At 34.1% G+C, this 19,036-nt stretch overlaps 1 protein-coding gene across 9 annotated transcripts in view; it reads right to left on the reverse strand.

Moving 5' to 3' along the window:
* The window catches only part of BBS9 (Bardet-Biedl syndrome 9), a 458,930-nt gene that overhangs the window by 316,367 nt on the left and 123,527 nt on the right, over positions 1-19,036 (reverse strand). For all 9 annotated transcript variants that reach the window (XM_058724629.1, XM_058724625.1, XM_058724627.1 and 6 more), the window contains 2 exons: positions 10,521-10,704; positions 9,733-9,862 (listed from right to left, as the gene is read on the reverse strand). In XM_058724629.1, the coding sequence (XP_058580612.1) occupies positions 9,733-9,862; positions 10,521-10,704 (314 nt within the window). The remainder of the gene's footprint in view (positions 1-9,732; positions 9,863-10,520; positions 10,705-19,036) is intronic.

The following is a 19,036-nucleotide window of genomic DNA, read 5'->3' on the forward strand; positions in this document are numbered from 1 at the left end:
CAAAACAAAATTAAAAATGAACAAACAAAAAATAGGGGAAGAAGATGGACTTCTCAGGAAAAAAATAATCATGAAAACACTGAAATTCAGTATTTTAAAACAGTAAAATGAGCTAAATAAACTTAATTTAATTACAAAGCCAAAAGCATCAGTTACAACCAAAACACAAGTTTCTAAAAACCACCAAGGAATATAAATACTACACTACGATAGGGAGATGAGAAAGTTAGGAAAATAATAATATTAAACCCACTATGTCAAATTTCGTGAAAGGATACAAATTCTTTCATTGAACAAGAATTCCGCTATAATGAACACTGCACAAACTAAGACCAATATTAACTGGGAAGGGAGGATAGTGGGGTATCTAATTACTAAAGATGGTAATATTTTCTGTGTAAACTCAAGAGTTCAGCCACCATTCAAGGATCACATCTGTCCAAAAAGGCTGACATTTTATTTTAATATTTTTTTCAAAATAACAAAACACTATACTGTGCAATGTCTAGCTTGAACAGAATTATTTTTGGAAATTAAAAGGCACTTAGAATGGGGGGTGGGGGGAGAGCCAATTTCTCCAAAAGAGTTCCTAAATTTAGTACTATTCCAATCCATTTCCCAAATAGATTTTTCTGTGCAATTGAATAATATGATCCTAAGGCTCTCCTGAAATATTCAATTCAATATAGCAACAGCCTTCAGTGCAAGCTTTCCAATACCTAACTAAAATAACCAAGCAAGAACTGAAAAGAGACAAAGACACCAACACAAAAGTCATTGGAAAAAGGCAGAAAGGTGGGAAGAGAGAGAGAAAAACAACCCCATAAATTATAAATCCAGAACCCAAAAGAAATTTAGACTGGTTACCAGGCAGATGAAGCCAACAGTATTATTTTAGCTCATGCCACACGCCAGCTTCATTTTACAAAGACCATGTGAACAAAGAGAGGAAGATGTTTCTTCTTCCCTAATCCCGATCCCTGACTCAGTCTGGTTCAGAAACCCAGGTTCTACGTGAACAATAAAACTATGCAGGTATCTTTTACTACTCAAATCTGACCTATGATGGAAGTAATATACTTTAACCCTACTCACCTGAACCTTTCCCACCTTTACCACTGCCCTTGACCCCCCCTATACTACCTATCCACATCCATATAGGGGTAACAAATTCTATAAAACAATTGGCCACATAAGGGACAGATATTAGTAGTAGTACTTAATATGCTCAGAGATAGAATCCTAAAATAAACACTATCAACTATCATGTTGAAACACTATCATGTTTCAAAATAAGACATACCGGGTACAAATGCACCATGGAAATTGTAGCCTGTTGTGTACTACTATGGGTACTCATGACAAAGGTGCAGGAGGTATGAGGCATGAGAAGTAGAAAGATATTGTCTCAGTAGACTAAAAAAATCTCCAATGGTAGACACTGAAAAGAACAAAACTAATGCTGTGGAAACTCAAACCAATGGTTAAGAACACAAAATACACTGTACTAGAAAACAGGAAATAAAATGACACAGAAATGAAAATTATCAGGAAGAAGATAGCATATATTAGGAACAGAAAATAGCCAACCAAAAGATATTAATATCTCCGAATAAAGAATACATCAAACAGAACTGAAAGAATAATCAAAGATAAAACATAAGGAAGCTTTCTTTAACTGCTAAACAAATGGTTTAAACAAACTAAATTCACTACATTCCCAACTAAATCAAGAAAAACAATATCAGACAAATATATAGTGGCAAATGAGACATTTACAGAGAAAAATGATAAACATTCTATAAGCCATCAGACATAAAGAACTAGTTACTCTTAACAGAACAAAAATCAAATTTGTCCAAAAATCAATCCTCTCCCCAGCAACAATAAACATTAACTGATAAAGAAATAACTTCCAGGGGCGCCTGGGTGGCTCAGTTGGTTAAGCATCCGACTTCACCTCAGGTCATGATCTGACAGTCTGTGAGTTCGAGCCCTGCGTTGGGCTCTGTGCTGACAGCTCAGAGCCTGGAGCCTGTGCTTCAGATTCTGTGTCTCCCTCTCTCTCTGCCCTTCCCCGCTCATGCTCTCTCTCTGTCTCAAAAATAAGTAAAAACACTAAAAAAAATTTTTAAAAAAAGAAATAACTTCCAGTCAAAACCAGTATAGCAGAACTCCTCAAAACTGACAAAAAAAATCAGAAAGTATGACAATAACAACCACTCACCCCCTACACACAAAAAGGGAAAGCAGAACAAGGAAATAACTATAATCACAATTAACAAACTTTGAGACGCATCTATTCTGCCAAACATTTCAAATTGTGGGCCAAAATAACAAGGCTGCAAGAGCTGGCACATGCTCCTCAGACCTCAAACAGAATGGTCAGGTCCTATACTAGCATGATGGGATCAAAAGCCATAGGTGGGATGCAGGAGATGCAACATCACAAAACGCAGTGTAAATAAAAGATGCGTTTATCTATCAGTTCGTTTCTTAACCAATGAAGATCACAAAAACAAGGGCCTGTGACTGAGGATCTAGGGGGACTTCTGTTAGATTGACCAACCTCTTAAACCCTAAAAGCTGAGTGAAATTGGTCACTAGCATAAAGGAAAAAATAAATGCAGTGAGAAGGTAAAAAAGACTCGGGTGGTCTGAGTTCATTAGTCTCTCCCCTCTTTCCCACATGATTCTTCAGCAAATGACTATCACCCTTTTTAAAATGAGTAACAATGGGGTGCCTAGGTGGCTCAGTCAGTTGAGCATCTGACTCTTGATTTCGGCTCAAGCCATGATCCCAGGAGCATGGGACTGAGCCTCATGCTGCTGAGGGTGGAACCCGCTTAAGATTCTCTCTCCCTCTGCCCTTCTCCCTGACTCGCACTATCTCCATCTAAAAAAAAAAAAAAAAAAAAGTAATAATTGTAGAGTAATTAACAGGGGACCTATGTATAGAAATTGCAAAAAAAGTAAAAGAGGTGAAACAAAGAGATGAAGAAAATAGGAACATAAGCAAAAGGCAGAAAATATCCATACCAAGAACTTCCTGAGAAAACAAAAGGAGAAATCAAATAGTTAGCACTGTATCAATGAATTATCAACATAATTTTTTCATTTGAAAAGATCAAACAAAAGCTATAGGGATGAAGGCCACATTAAAAGTAGCAATAAGATAAAATAAAATACAAACAAACTCAAGAACATGATAGACAGACATGGAAAAAAATCACACAAATCAAAATGGAAAGAAAATAATATACAAATAATTAATGAGGAGATGCTAGATTTGGAAGACAAGGTAGAACTAACATATTTGTAACACTGATATTAAAGGAAACTAGTAGAGCAGAACCAATATTCAAAGTTACAATGGAATAATATAATCCTGAAATGAATAAAAACATGAATCTACCAAAGCTCACCTTGTCCCAGAACAAAATTAATGCAAAATTAATCAACTGTCAATAATGCTAGTCAATTTTACGGTCCTTTAAGGATTAAAAAAATATATAAGCTAGACATGAGCATCTAGACAGAAAAAGTATTCATTCAATAAGAAGTTTTAAAAATATATTTAAGTCAGCCACAGCAACTGTCAACACCAATTGGAATGTCCAAATTTCTGAGGGAAGCTAAGATAATCTTTAAGTATAACAGCAATAAACAACTCTCAAGAATGCAGGAAGACTTAGAGGCTTTCCTCAAGACTGCTGAATGATTAAACTCAACCAACCAAGAAGCGAATCAAGATAATTCAGGAACAGTAAAAGAAATAAAGAAAGAAACAAAGAAAAAACACTGACAGTAAGCTTTTTTAGAGACATGGATAAGATGAAAGGACTGTGAAAATTGTGATTACTAAAATATATGCAACTGTTTTAAACATTGACAAAATGAACAATAATAGTATACCAACAATAACCAATTTTGGCAAAAAGAGAGGATTAAGAAGTACACTATTAAGTATGCTGCTTTCCTTATCTTTGATAACAGGGAGTCAATGCACACTGCCAAACATTGAAATGCAGCTTGAAAAAAAACTGAAACTGTCTGTTGTAACAAATTACAAACATAAACTTATTACTTGAAACAAACAAAATAATAATAACCTTTTATTTTTTTTCTATTCTTTAGAAGGGTCTTTTAGAAACTAAAATATATTGTTGTGAATAAACATTTACATGAAATTCACTTATTCCTTCCATTTCATCTATTCCTTTTGTCTGTTAGATTTATATATATATATATATATATATATATATATATATATATACATACACACACACACACATATATACACATATATGTGTGTGTGTGTGTGTGTGTGTATATAATTAAATAATGAAATAAATATATGTTTAAAAAACAGATTATTCTGGGGGCATCTGGCTGGCTAAGTTGGTAGAGCTCATGACTCCTGATCTCCTGAGTTCCACTCCTACATTGTGCACAGAGCTTACTTTTTAAAAAGTATGAATAAAATAAGTAAAAACTTAAAAAAAAATTATTCTGCTTTTGAAATGTTATTTTATGCCTAAATATGCATATGTGTAGACAAAAATATCAGCTTCATGTTTAATAGGTGCTAACACATGTTAATTCTAGGTGGTAATATTGAGATAACTGGTGGCAGAGTTAGTTTATTTTTCTGGTTTTTTACTTGCACTTTCAAATAGTTCTTGAGTTTTAAATAGTTCAGTTCTATGCTTTTTATAAAAAATCACAAGATTATTCTTTTTCACAAAATTCTTTTTAAAAAAATAAAGGACTTTTGGGATGAGCACTGGGTGTTGTATGGAAACCAATTTGACAATAAATTTCATATATTAAAAAAATTAATTAATTAAATAAATAATAAATGTAAAAAAAATTTTTTTAATTTTTTTTAAAAAAATTAAAAAATAAAGGAGTAACATCAATAAAATTTGAGGGGGAAATGTGACAATACATTTTTACCATGCAATATTAACACCCTACACCATTAGTTTAGTATTAAATTAGCATATTAAGAGATGAAGTGAAATTAATAAATTTTAAAAATTGCAATTTGTAATATAAAAAGATTTAAAACCTTTAATTGATATAGAAAAATAACAAAAATTAGTATAGGTCTAGATAAAAAGTGAATACAAATATGAAAACATTCTCCAAAAAAGCACTAGAATAGTTTAACAATAATTTATAGCTAAAACCTTATGTTACTGTAGCAAAGAACAAACAGTAACAAAGTGTGTGTGGGTGTGTGGGTGTGTAGGGTGATATATGTGAGAACAAGCTCACGTTTGCACCCAGGCCTGTGCATGGAGCTGGTACAGACAGCAGGGTGGGGGATAGGAAATGAGAAAGAAACTATTAAATCCCTTGCCTATCACAGGGAGAAAGATTCATTTTGTTCTTGGATTATGGCAAAACTGAAAAGTCAACACTAATAGAAATAAAGAAAAGAGATACGTATGTGTATATACTATCCAATACATGGGATATCCAAGTACAGAGAACTCTAACTCACATAGAGATGGAGGGCAAAGGAAATACTATTAAAACTACAACATACCATAAAAGAAAAATGGCCACGTATATGGATTATAACAATTATAAATGTGTCAGTTAAAGGGCAATGGTCTTCAGAATGGGTTAAAAAATCCAATGAAATTCTGTGTGTACGAGATACATCCAAGATAAAATTACAGATTGAAGAAAAGCACAGACCATGGCATACCAGTAATGAATAGCAAACTGTACTTAAAGTAAATAAAACAAAACAAAGACAAAGAAATATTAAATGAGAACACAAAGAAGGTCATTTTATATTGATAATTTTTTTAACTCACCAAAAAAGTAAAATATCATAAACACAAGGCAAATTCATTGAACTAGACTATATAAATCAAAATGCTTATTCAACAACAACAAAAAGACAGAAAAATATGGAAATGAAAGACTAACATTCCATTCCTGAACTGCAAAAGATTAATAGGGGAAAATATAAAAGAATGCAGAAGCTCTAAAATCATGATTTATGCTTTACCGTAATTCCAGGAATATTTACAAATTTTATGTGTACTATTAAGCCACAAAGGAAATCCTTAAAAATACAACAGAGTGAAAAGTGTATATATATATAGGTCCATGTTCCCTTTCTGCACAGCACACAAAAAGAGAAATGACAAAGTAACAGCAAAAATTAAACTTAAAAAGGGGCGCCTGGGTGGCGCAGTCGGTTAAGCGTCCGACTTCAGCCAGGTCACGATCTCGCACTCCGTGAGTTCGAGCCCCGCGTCAGGCTCTGGGCTGATGGCTCGGAGCCTGGAGCCTGTTTCTGATTCTGTGTCTCCCTCTCTCTCGGGCCCTCCCCCGTTCATGCTCTGTCTCTCTCTGTCCCAAAAATAAAAATAAAAAAAATAAAAAAAATAAAAAAAAAAAAATTAAACTTAAAAAAAAAAGTCACTGAAATTTGAAAACTCTTCCAATAAATCTGTTTTCAAAAAATAATAGCCTTCCATCTAGGACTCTCAATTGTTTCATATTTTTAAGAAAAGGAACTTCCATTGAAAGTCTTATAAGGTGTTTTTAGCCATTCCTCCCCCTGACATGCACAAATCACAGATTTTTTTACAAGTTTACCAAGTATACACTATATATTCAGCTTTGGGGCTGATGATTCAGTGTGATATGCAAAAGCAGAAAGGGTCCCCCACATTAAAGGAGTGCGTGACTGAGTTGAGGAGTTAGCAAAATCAAACAGCAGTCACCAAAATAATGTAAATATTATAGAAATTCAGAGAAAGAGGAGACCAAAGCAGGGAGGGAAGTCTTCTTTATGTGACTTCAGGTAGGACTCAAAGATAAAAGAGACTGGAGAATCCAGAGAAGAAATGGGGAAAACATTCTAGTAAAGAATACTACAACCATGAAGGTTAAAGAATGAAACAGTTAAATACTGACAGTTACAAGTTACTATAGTAGATACAGCCTGGGAAGAAATACACTCAAATACCAGACCAACCAAACTGTTTATGCTAAAAAATGAACTGCAATAAGATTTTAAGGCACAATGGCTGTGGTTGCCAGCTAAAGTTTGGAAAGATTCTCATCACTTTGAACATTCATTCAAATAGACTTCAACTTTGAGGTATATTTCATATCTCTCGAGAGAGTAACATTACCGATAAATAATGATCTTTATTTGCCATTTGGGAGACTGACCACAGCAGAGGTAAGATACTGGCCAGGCTTCCACAGCTACTTCATGCAATGAGAGGAAAACAGTTAATAGTAGAGAATTTGAAGAACATTATAACATGCACACATGTCACTATATTCTTATTTCACATTCCCATAGTCTAATCCACAAAAATTAAAATAATTAAACCAAAGGAACTCTCTCTAATCAAGAACGTCATTGAAAGAAGGAAACAGATTCAGAATCGGTTTATAATAAACAAGGTAGAGAAGACTTGGGCTGCCAAGTAGATGGGAGTGGGAGGAAATAAAGCATCTTAGTTTCTGAGCAAAATGCTGTTATTAAGTATAATTGCATCAACTTGATTCAAATCCAGTATTTCTTATTCATTGAAAAGAAACATATTAAAATAGCAGCAATTTCCTTTACAAATAAACACACTCAGCCAAGGAAGCTTCCACCAAAAAGTTTAACTCTAAATGTAATAAAAAGCAGAAGCAAAATTATTTCACTGCTTCTAATTTCAAATAATAACTTCTAAACATAAATATGCTAGAGCTAAGTCAGTAAGAATCACTTTTAAAATTCTAATAAAAATTATACTGAAATTCTTTCGAACAGTCTAACTATATACTTTAATGCTAAACTACAGAAAAATAAGAAAAATCTTCCAACAAATAATTAAAAGTTATTGCTATAAATTAACTGTAGAAATCATTAATGGAAATATTTGCATTTAACTATTTATAATCCTGATCTTGAAAAAGCTATGAGACAGAGGAAGTTTCACTCACTAATACCTAAGTTTAGATGTGACAGACTACTTCTGAATAGAAACATCTTGATGCACATTATGGAAATTTGGTTTTTCACTGCTAATAATTTCAGTTATTTCTGGACCCTTGACTTATAAAAGATGCATCTGGACATCTGAACTATAAATTAACCATAAATATCTGCTGAGAAACATTATCTTTGAGCTTCTGAGTATAGGGACGCTTGAAATAGGCATGTCTCAGTAAATCATATATGTGTAAAATAAGTATTTCGACTAAATAGTCTCAATAGGTCTTTCTATCCATCACCTCCTATGCCCCACATACACACAAAAACCACAATGACTTCTTAGTATTTAAAACTGAAGGGCATGGGGATTATAAGCCAAGATGGGCCACATACCCACCAGTGTAGATCTGTCTTCTTGCACCTGAGCTGTCACTTGGGAGGCCAAAGAGAACAGCTCTTGGATGAATATATGGACTGCTGCAAGAATGACTCTCCCAGAAGAGAAATACTTGACGTTGCCCTGCTGGCAAGATGTTTTTCCTGTTCTAAATCCTCCTAAGTAAATCTGATTTAAAATGTCTGGGGAGTCTAAGTGTTAGGTTGAACTTAAAAGACTATCTGGTAGACGTTGTAAAAGCCAATCTCAAATTTTAAATTTTTCTTCAGATACAAAATAACCATAATTTGTGTTAAGTATGATGATATTTTCTCATAAAACATGAGAAAGCAACTTCTTTTTAAAATATTTGATGTTTTAAAAACACTGTTTCCATTTTCCCAATATTCAGGCTTAGATTAAATCAAATGATCTAAATAAGTAGAACTGAATAGATCTAGGGAATCTATAAAGCTTTATAGAAAGTTGTGTTTCTAGAGGCACCTGGCTGACTCAGTCAGTGGAGCACACGACTCTTGCTCCCAGGGCCGTGAGTTCCAGCCCCACACTGGGTATAAATATTATATAAAAGTAAAACCTTAAAAAAAAAAAAAAAAAGAGTTGGTTTCTACATATTCACTGAGATTTTCAATTCCTAAACATAATCCGAGATGCTAAAAGTTTGTCAGGCTCTTGCCTTTTATACTGACAACCTAGAAAAATTACACACTTATGTCTCATTTCTCTCCTTTTGATAAATTTTGTAAATTTAGGACATGTGTTTTTTCTTTCATTTTAAATGCATACTGGCCCAATTTATAATCTAAACTGTCTTAAACACAATCAGCAATTCTGCACCACTTGACATAATAAGGTCTGAAACAAGTTTCCATGTGTAGTACTCTCAGTCTAACAATAAATGCTCTCTAAATGGGAACCATCACATGCTTGAAGAAATCCTTTTCTATTTTAAAGAAAATAATCTATCAGGTAAACCATTTTCTTTAAATCTTTAATTTACAAATGATGTCTTCCTAGAGATACTAAATAAAAATGATTGAGGCAATTAAGGAATGCACTTGTAATGAGCACTGCGTGATGTATGGAATTGTCAAATCACTATATTGTACGCCTGAAACTAATATAACTGTGTGTTAACTACATGGGAATTAAAATAACATAAAAATGATTGATGGTGCTAAGTAAGACTTTTTTACATCCTTTTCCAATACAAGTTATATTTTAAATTATTTCTATTGTTGACATTCACACTACAATGTCAATTGTCATTCTTCAGTAAAATCACTTGCTATTATTTCATAAAACTTCTACAGAATTCCTTGACTAAGATCAAAAAAAAAAAAAAAACCATTAAATCACTTACTGTAAACAGCCCACTCTTACTGCTACAGGAATGTGGGGAAGCTGAGTGGCCCACTTCAGTGTCACATCCTGATAAATATGTAACATGTGATTATGGTTTCCAATCAAAGTATTTATTGTTCCTTCAGAAACTGTATGTTGAAGACAGAAAAGAAGATAATAAGAAAACAGTTATCTGCAACAGTATATTAAATCACTTTTAAGGGATTTAGTATACAAATTAATTCTAATGTCTTGATGTTTTAATGCCTAAAGTAAAAAAGCATTTATTTTAGTAACACATTAGTTTTTAACTTCAAGCATGAATATCAAAAATTACACAATGATTTTACAGACTTGGGAACTAGAAGTAGATAGTAGCCAACATTTTTGCATTTTATCTGGAAAGTATGAATTTCATTAATATTTAACACCTTTAAGCTAATGATTTACCGAGCATTAGCCACAGATAAGTCATTCTATCGGACATTACTATATGCTTCATTCTGCTTTTAAGAGTCTGGTGTTCTTTTGGAAACATCTTGAACAGCCACATTTTGGAAAGCATAAATGTATATCTGAGGCCAATTCTCCAAGTCATTCTGTACAAAGTAAAATGACTGACAAAACCAAATGTGTGCTTTATATCAAACCTCTATTCAAACTCTGAAGTTAAAATTTCCATTACATGTTCTGTATAAAACTATTTTCCTAGATGTTTAAAATATATGCGTGTGAATTAGGCTTTTTCTGATGTATATCACTAGCCTTGACATATGGAAAAGATAAAAGAAAAATACTTCTACACACCTGAGCAATATGGGAGAAAACAACTTGGGCTACAATCAAGTTTCTTCATGAATCGAATCTGTCCGTTATCCTTAAGGCAAAAAAAGTTTCTCTCACCAAGAACAAAAACAGAAGATGCTGACTGATTGAAAGAGACAATACATATATCAAGGGCTTGCTCTCCAATATTTAAAGTCCAATCCACCTACAAAGAAAAGGCTAAAATCAATTTAGTTGCTAAAAACAAAGCATTTCAGTTACTTTCATATCAATACAATTAAGAAACTGCTTCGCAACAAAGCAGACAGAAAGATTGGCTAGTCTTCCCTTTTTTTTTTTTTTTTTTTTTTTTGCAATAACCGTATTTCTGATATTTTATATACTCTAATAGGTTTTGTCCCATCTTTTGCCAGATGATATGAGCTATTCAGTGGTTCAAAAATACTCATAAATTTGGGGAGTGGGGCAGGGAAAAAAAAGACTCATACAAATTTAACCAAGGAGGTATAAGATGTGTAAAACAAAACTTGGGGCACCTGGGTGGCTCAGTCGGTAAAGCATCCGACTTCGGCTCGGGTCATGATCTTGTGGTTCATGGGTTCGAGCCCCACGTCGGGCTCTGTGCTGACAGCTCAGAGCCTGGAGCCTGCTTTAGAATGTGTGTCTCCCCGTCTCTCTGCCCCTCTCCTTCTGGTGCTCTCTCTCTGTCTCTCAATAATAAATAAATGGTAAAAAAAATAAATAAATAAAAAGATGTGTAAAACAAAAACTGCAAAAAATTGATAAAAGAAATTGAAAAACAAATAAATGGAAAGATATGCCATGTTCATCAATTAGAAGAATTACTATTATTAAAATGCCCATACTACCCTACCCAAAGTGATGTACAGATTCAAATCCCTATCAAAATTCCAATGGTATTTTTCAACAAAATAGAAAAAAAATCCTAAAATTCATACAGAACCACAAAAGACTCCAAATAGCCAAAGCAGTCTTGAGCAAAAAGAACAAAGCTGGAAGCATCAAATTTATTAAATTACCTGATTTTCAAACACACTACAAAGCTATACTTAACAAAATAGCACCGTGCTGGCATTAAAAAAAAAAAAAAATCTAGACCAATGCAACAGAACAGAGCCCAGAAATAAATGCATTTACAATGAATTAATCTTCAACAAAGGTATCAAGACCACATACTAAGGACAGTCTCTTTAATAAATGGTGTCGCGGTGGGGGAGGGGCACCTGGAGTGGGTGGCTCACTTGGTTGAAGATCTGACTCTTGATCTCTGCTCAGGTCATGATCTCATGGCTCATGAATCTGAGCTGCACATTGGGCTTGCTGCTGTCAGCTTGTCAGTGCAGCGCCAGCTTCAGATCCTCTGTCTCCCTCTGTCTACTCCTCCCTAGCTTGTGCTCTCCCAAAAATAAATAAATACTTTTTTTAAAAAATGGTATTGGGAAAACTTGATATTCACATGCAGAGGAATGAAATTGAACCCCTATCTCACACCATATACAAAAATCAACTCAAAAATGGATAAAGATTTAAACATAAGACCTCAATCTGTAAAACCATTAGAAGAAAACATAAGGAAAAGCTTTTTGTCATTGTTTTAGGCAACAAATTTTTGGATATGACCCCAAAAGCACAGGCAACAAAAGTAAAAATAGACAAAAAGGATTGCATCAAGCTAAAAAGTTCCCGCACAGCAAAAGAAACAATTAACAAAGTAAAGAGATAATCTATGGAATGGTAGAAAATATTTGCAAAACCATCTATCCAATAAGGGGTTAACACCTAAAAATACATAAGGAACTAGACAACTCAGTAGCAAGTAAACAAACAGCCTGATTTAAAAATAGGCAAAGACTTGAACAGATTTCTCAAAAGAAGATATACAAATGGCCAACAATTATATGAAAAAATGCCCAACCACTAAATCATCAGGACATGCAAATCACAAACACCACCATGAGATATCACCCCACACATGTTAGAATGCCTATCATTAAAAAGACAAGAGATAACAAGTTTGTTGGCAAGGATGTAGAGAAAAGTGAACCCTTTTGCACTGTTGGTGGAAATATAAATTGGTATGGCTACTATGGAAAACAATAGGAAGATTTCTCAAAAAATTAAAAACTAGTATATGATCCAGCAATCCTACTTCTGGGCATATAGTCACAGGAAATGAAAACAGAATATTAAAGAGATAACTGCAATCCCATGTTCATTGCAGCATTATTCACAATAGCCACGATATAGAATCAACCAAATTGTCCATTGATGAACAAACGAATAAACAGAATGTGTGAGATGTTCTATATAATATACTATATAACGTGTATAATATAATGGAATATTATTCAGTCTTCAAAAAGAAGAAAATCCTGCCATTTGTGACAAAATGGATGGACTTGGAAGGCATTATGCTAAGTGAAATAAGTCGGGCACAGAAAAACAAATACAACATGATCTCACTTATATGCAGAATCTAAAAAAGACAAACTCAGGGGCACCTGGGTGGCTCAGTTAGATAAGCGCAGACTTCAGCTCAGGTCATGATCTCACAGTTCATGAGTTTGAACCCAACATCAGAGTCTATGCTGACAGCCTGGAGCTTGGAGCCTGCTTTGGATCCTATGTCTCCCTCTCTCTCTGCCCCTCCCCTGCTCACACCCTGTCTCTCTCTCTCCCTCTCAAAAATAAAATACTTAAAAAAACATATTTGAAAGACAAGCTCATAAAAGCAGAGAGTATAATGGTGGTTGCCAGGGTCTGAGGGAAGATGTAAATGAGAAGATACTGAATGGTCAAAGGGTACAAAGTTTCAGTTACACAGAATGAATAAATTCTGGAGACTTCATGTACAGTCTAATGACTATAGTTATATTACTGTACTGTTTTGTACATATACTTGAAATTTGTTAAGATAGATCTTAAATGTTCTTACCATAAAAGAAAAAAAAGAGAACTATGTGAGGTGATAGATATGTTAATTAGCTTAATTGTGGTAATCATTTCACAATGTACATATATCAAAAGATCATAAATTTATATAATTTTTATTTGTCAATTATACCTCAATAAAGCTGGAGGCAGAAAAAACACAGGCAGAGGATTGGGTGGGAGAATGCCCTATGCAAAGTGAGCTGGCTGTACAAAGATCCTATGACAGAAAAGGAGGGACCGTGACTTGTTCAAAAAATAATAATACACATAAAGAAGTTATCTGCTTCACTGCAAAATTTCCATAAGAAAAATTTCCATATTGTGTTTACTTTACAAATCAAATTTAATAAGCAGTAAAACCTAACCAATATTTATGTAACTATAATGTTTTAACATAAAGACAATTTAAAAATCTATCAATCTATCTATCTATCTATCTATCTATATACACACACACACACAGAGCAGCCAACAAGCTGTCCCAGTTGCCTAGGCAGGACCCTCAACACCTTAAGAACTATACCAGGGTAACTCCATATCTCTGGAACACGGTCAATGTTCAAACAATGCTTCTTAAAGTAATGAAGGAATGAATTTAAAGTTAACATACTTTTCAGAATTCAGTCCCCACTCAATTAATGCTTTTTAATTGAAAAAAAAAAAAAAAAGAGCAAAGGCATCAGCTGACAGACATATACTGAAAATGGCAGTAACAGTGAGATGGCTGCACAAAAGCATGTGGACAGAGAGGAAATAAGAGTGTCCTCAAAGTTAGGTTATAATCAACAAATAATGGATCAAAGAAGAGATATGAAAACTCACATTAAAGATACAAACAAATTTCTGGCCATCAAGGTATCATTGAGATATTTATCTACTTTAAGTACTAAAATATCTGCAGAAAGTATGAAATCCAAATGGATTTTCTACAGGTTAAAAAAATATTAAAAAAATAAGATTATTTTGGATCTTAATCAGGATTCAACACCAAGAAATCATTTGATTACTGTTAAATTCAAGTGTAACTTACCTATATAAAAAGATTCCACTGTATACAAAACATAAATGTCAGTCCTGTGACAATCACATTTCTCATTACACTTTATTTTATTTTTTAATTTTTTTAAGTTTACTTATTTATTTTGAAAGAGAGAGAGACAGAGAGAGGTGGAGAAAGAAAGCAAGCATGGAAGGGGCAGAGAGAGAGGAAAAGAGAGAATCCCAAGAAGGCTCTGCACTGTCAGCACAGAGTCTGACACAGAACTTGATCTCACAAACCGTGAAATTATGACCTGAAATCAAGAGTCAGAAGTTTAACTGAATGAGCCACCCAGGCGCCCCTCATTGCATTTTAATAGGCTGGCATTCTAGCATTAAATATCACTACCTGTAACTTGGGCTGATGTGTCCCAGATTCTGAGATGATGATTCATTCAGGATTCAGGCAAATCAAGTTTCTGAGACTGCAGGATGACATCTAGCCATTAAATTCTTTCAATTCACTAGGTATGAGCGCCCCTCTCTGTGACCTCCCCTTAGAGAAATATACCACATTCTAAATGAATGAATCTCAAAAAACACAGAAGTTTACTAAGAATAATAATTTTAAAGTTCTTCCACTTCCAGTCAAGAGACAGTAATAGGAAAAGACTTTACCATCACACCTGAAACAACACAACATCGACAAAATATATGAAACAACAGCTTACAAGGCACTGAATATCAGACAACAAAGGACAGCAACCCTTTGAAGACCAAACAAATGAGGTGAGTAGTAGGACTGTTCCATCCGTGAAGGAGTTTTCAGGCCATGGAACAGGGCGGAGCAATGTAAGCAAGACCCAGCAAACTCCCTGAATTAAGGATATGGATGCTGGGAGTTCAGAGAAACCAGAGCAGCTGGAGTGCATAAGACAGCAAGCCAAAGGGGAGAAAGCAGCACAGGGACAGAACTTTGACATCTGTGAAGAATCCTCTCAAATATTCATCTGAGTACTTATCAGCACATTCATGTAAGAAAACTACCCAAAGCCAGGGAAAGAACTACCCAAAAGGATTAGAGGTAACAGTGCCCAGCATTCATACTGCCTGGAATACTGCCTGTGTTTGCTAGCCAGACTGGAACACCTCATAATTCAAAGGGAGCTGAGCAGGGCACTCAGAAGCATTTTGCCTAAGGAGTGGGGAATAAGTAGCCCCAGAATGAGCATTGCTCTGGTCCTATCTAAAAACCCAAAAGGATCAAACTGTCCAAGTATCTTAACTGTGTCCCAGGCCTAAGCTCAAGAAGAGTTCTAGGAATGCAAAAATATCCAGCACTCAAAAGTAAAATGACTATATTTGCCATCTAATAAAAAATCACCAGGTATGTAAAGAAATAAGAAAATATGATTTACAAAAAAGAGATAAATAAATCAACTGAAACTGACTCAAAACTGATGCAGGTGTTAGAATCAGAAAACAAGGACATTAAAACAATTATTATAACTATACTGTATTCTGTATCTTCAAAAAGTTAAGTAGAGACATGGAAGATGTAATAAAAAAAAAAAAAAGCAAATTGGACTTATAAAGATGGAACCCATGGGAATTAATACCACGTTAGACATTATAGAAAAAGATTACTGGTCTTGAAAACATAGCAGTAGATGTCATCCAAAACAAAATAGAGAAAATAAAATCTGTGAGCTGTGGGACAACTTCAAGTATCCTAAATGCATGTGTAACTGGAGTCCCCAGAGAAGAGAAAGACAGAAGACAAAAAAAAAAAAAAAGTTTGAAGAATTAAGAGTCAAAAATTTTCTAATTTTCAAGGGGCCTGGGTAGCTTGGTCAGTTGAGCAACCTACTCTTGATTTCAGCTCATGTCATGATCCCAGGGTCATGGGATGGAGTCCCACATCAGGCTCTACATTGAGCATGGAGCCTGCTTGGGACTCTCTCTCTCTCTCTCTCTCTCTCTCTCCCTTTACCCCTCTCCCATTCATGCTCTCTTTCTCTCTCTTAAAACATTTTTTTCTAGGGGCGCCTGGGTGGCTCAGTCGGTTGAGCATCCAACTTCGGCCCAGGTCATGATCTCGCGGTCCCTGGGTTCGAGCCCCGCATTGGGCTCTGTGCTGACAGCTCAGAGCCCGGAGCCTGTTTCGGATTCTGTGTCTCCCTCTCTCTCTGACCCTCCCCTGTTCATCCTCTGTCTCTCTCTGTCTCAAAAATAAACATTTAAAAAAATTAAAAAAATTTTTTTCTACTTTTCATGAAAACTATAAATTCACAGATGCAAGAAACTCAACAAATCCTAAGCACAAAATAAAGAAAACTACACAAAGCACATCATAATGTAATTGCTTCAAAAAAGTGAAAAGAGAAAATCTGAATAGCAGCCACAGAAAAGATATGATGAAGAAAGAAGCAAAGACAAGAATGTAGGCAGATTTCCCATGAGAAACAATGGAAGCAAGAAGACAGTGGAGCAACCTTTTAAAATACCAGGGAAGGAAATACCGTCAAACTAAAATCTTATGCCAAAAATATATTTTCAAACAAAAATGCAAAAATATTTTTTGAGACACAGAAAAACTGAAGGAATTCATTACCAGTGAACTCACATTGAAAGAAATGTGGTGGAAATATGGCCTCCATAAGTTAATGAAGAGTACCAGAAATGGTAACTGCATGGGTAAAAATATATTATTCTTTTTATTTAAATCACATTAAAAGATACTGAATATTTAAACAAAAAATAGTAACAATGTAATATTGAGTTTATACTATATGTAAAAATATAGCATATGACAATTAGCACAAAGGCTGAAAAACAGAAGTATGGCTCTTATATGTGAAATAGTATACTATCACCTGAGAGTAGATCATGGTAAGTTAAATATTGTAAACTCTAAAGCAACTCCTAACACGACAAAACAAAGAGTTATGGCTAATAAGCCAACAAAGATAAAATGGAATCATAAAAAATACTGAATAACTCCAAAAGAAAGCAGAAAAACAGAAATAAAAACAGATGGGACAAATAGAAAATGGCCAGATGACAAACTTAAACTTATCCATATTAATAATCACATGAAATGTATATGGTCTAAAACACAAATTAGAAAGCAGAGCATATCATTCTAAACAAAAAAAGCAAGACTCAACTATGTGCTGCTTACAAGAAATGCATTTTCAGTACAAAGACACAAATTGGATAAAAGTAAAAATATGGAAACATATCAGAATAACACTAATTAAAAGAAGAATGTTATCAGAGCAAAAAGGTAAAGAGGGTTATGAAAAAGGGATATGTTCATCATGAGACATAACAATCCTAAATGCTTATGTACCTAATAAAAGAATTTCAAATAAATGAAGCAAAAAACTGATAAAAATGCAAGGAGAAACAGATAATCCACAATTACAGTCAGAGATTTCAATATCCCTGCCTGAATAATTGACAGAAATTAGTCAAAATATTAACAAGGATATAGAAAATTTCAACAATGCTATCATCCAATCTAACTGACATTTATAGAACACCCAAGAACAGCAAAAAAAAAAAAAAAGGACATTCTTTTCAGGTGCTCAATGAAGATTTACCAAGATAGATCATATTCTAGGTCATAAAAAAAATCTCAAAAAATCTGAAAGAATTCCAAGTCATACAAAGTATTTCTCTGACCACAAAAGAAATAAATTAGAAATCAACAAGTAGTTAAGAGGTAGCTCTAACATAGTCAGCTTTTAACTGCCTTCCCACAACTACCTTATTAAAAGCATTCCACTGGATAAATTTTGTTTCTCTGCAATATACTTAATGTTCCATGGCATCACAGTCCTGCCAAGTGACTGTGGTGTAACGAAAGGAAGTTTTACAGCTATTTCTTACTCTATTCATTAATTAAAGGAGAATGGGAAAATCACTCATCTGTAATTGCTTTCAGAATACATTCTCAGTGCAAGGCACAGAGTAGTATCAATAAACATGTACAAATAAATGAGTAAAGGATATTCCAGACTAAATAAAAACTATGTGCAGAAGCCTTGAATCAAGAACAACCATGGAATATTTAGAACAAGAGAAGACCGTGTGGCTGAAGTGCAGAATATATGGGACAAATGGAAGACAACTACTATTGAGGAGGAGGTCAAGGACAAATTGATCATCATTATCATTGTCATCTTCATCATCTAGACATCTTTGCTAAGTGCATTATATATATATTTCCAAAGGCAACACTGTAAAATAGGTATCGTCACCATTTTGCAACTAAGAAACTTAAGGCTTAGCATGGTTAATAAACTTGCTCAAAATTAGTAGTAAATACAACTCTCAAGATCTGACTCCAAAGTCTATCCTTTAACTATTATTAGTATGGTGCCTCCAAATTCTGTGAAAAAATATGCCATATTTGTATTTGTTGTGCTCTCTTTCACTTTTTACTAGTATTAAGAAAATGTTTTCATGTCATTCTTGCTTGGCTCTTCAAGTTGGCCTGCCTTCCTATCTTAATTTCTGTATCCTAATATAGAAAATTGATTTTCTCTAATATTTTTACTTCCTTGGTATTCTAAATTCCACATTATTTCTTCATG

The sequence above is a fragment of the Neofelis nebulosa genome, chromosome 4, assembly GCF_028018385.1.
Source record: "Neofelis nebulosa isolate mNeoNeb1 chromosome 4, mNeoNeb1.pri, whole genome shotgun sequence".
NCBI lineage: Eukaryota > Metazoa > Chordata > Mammalia > Carnivora > Felidae > Neofelis > Neofelis nebulosa.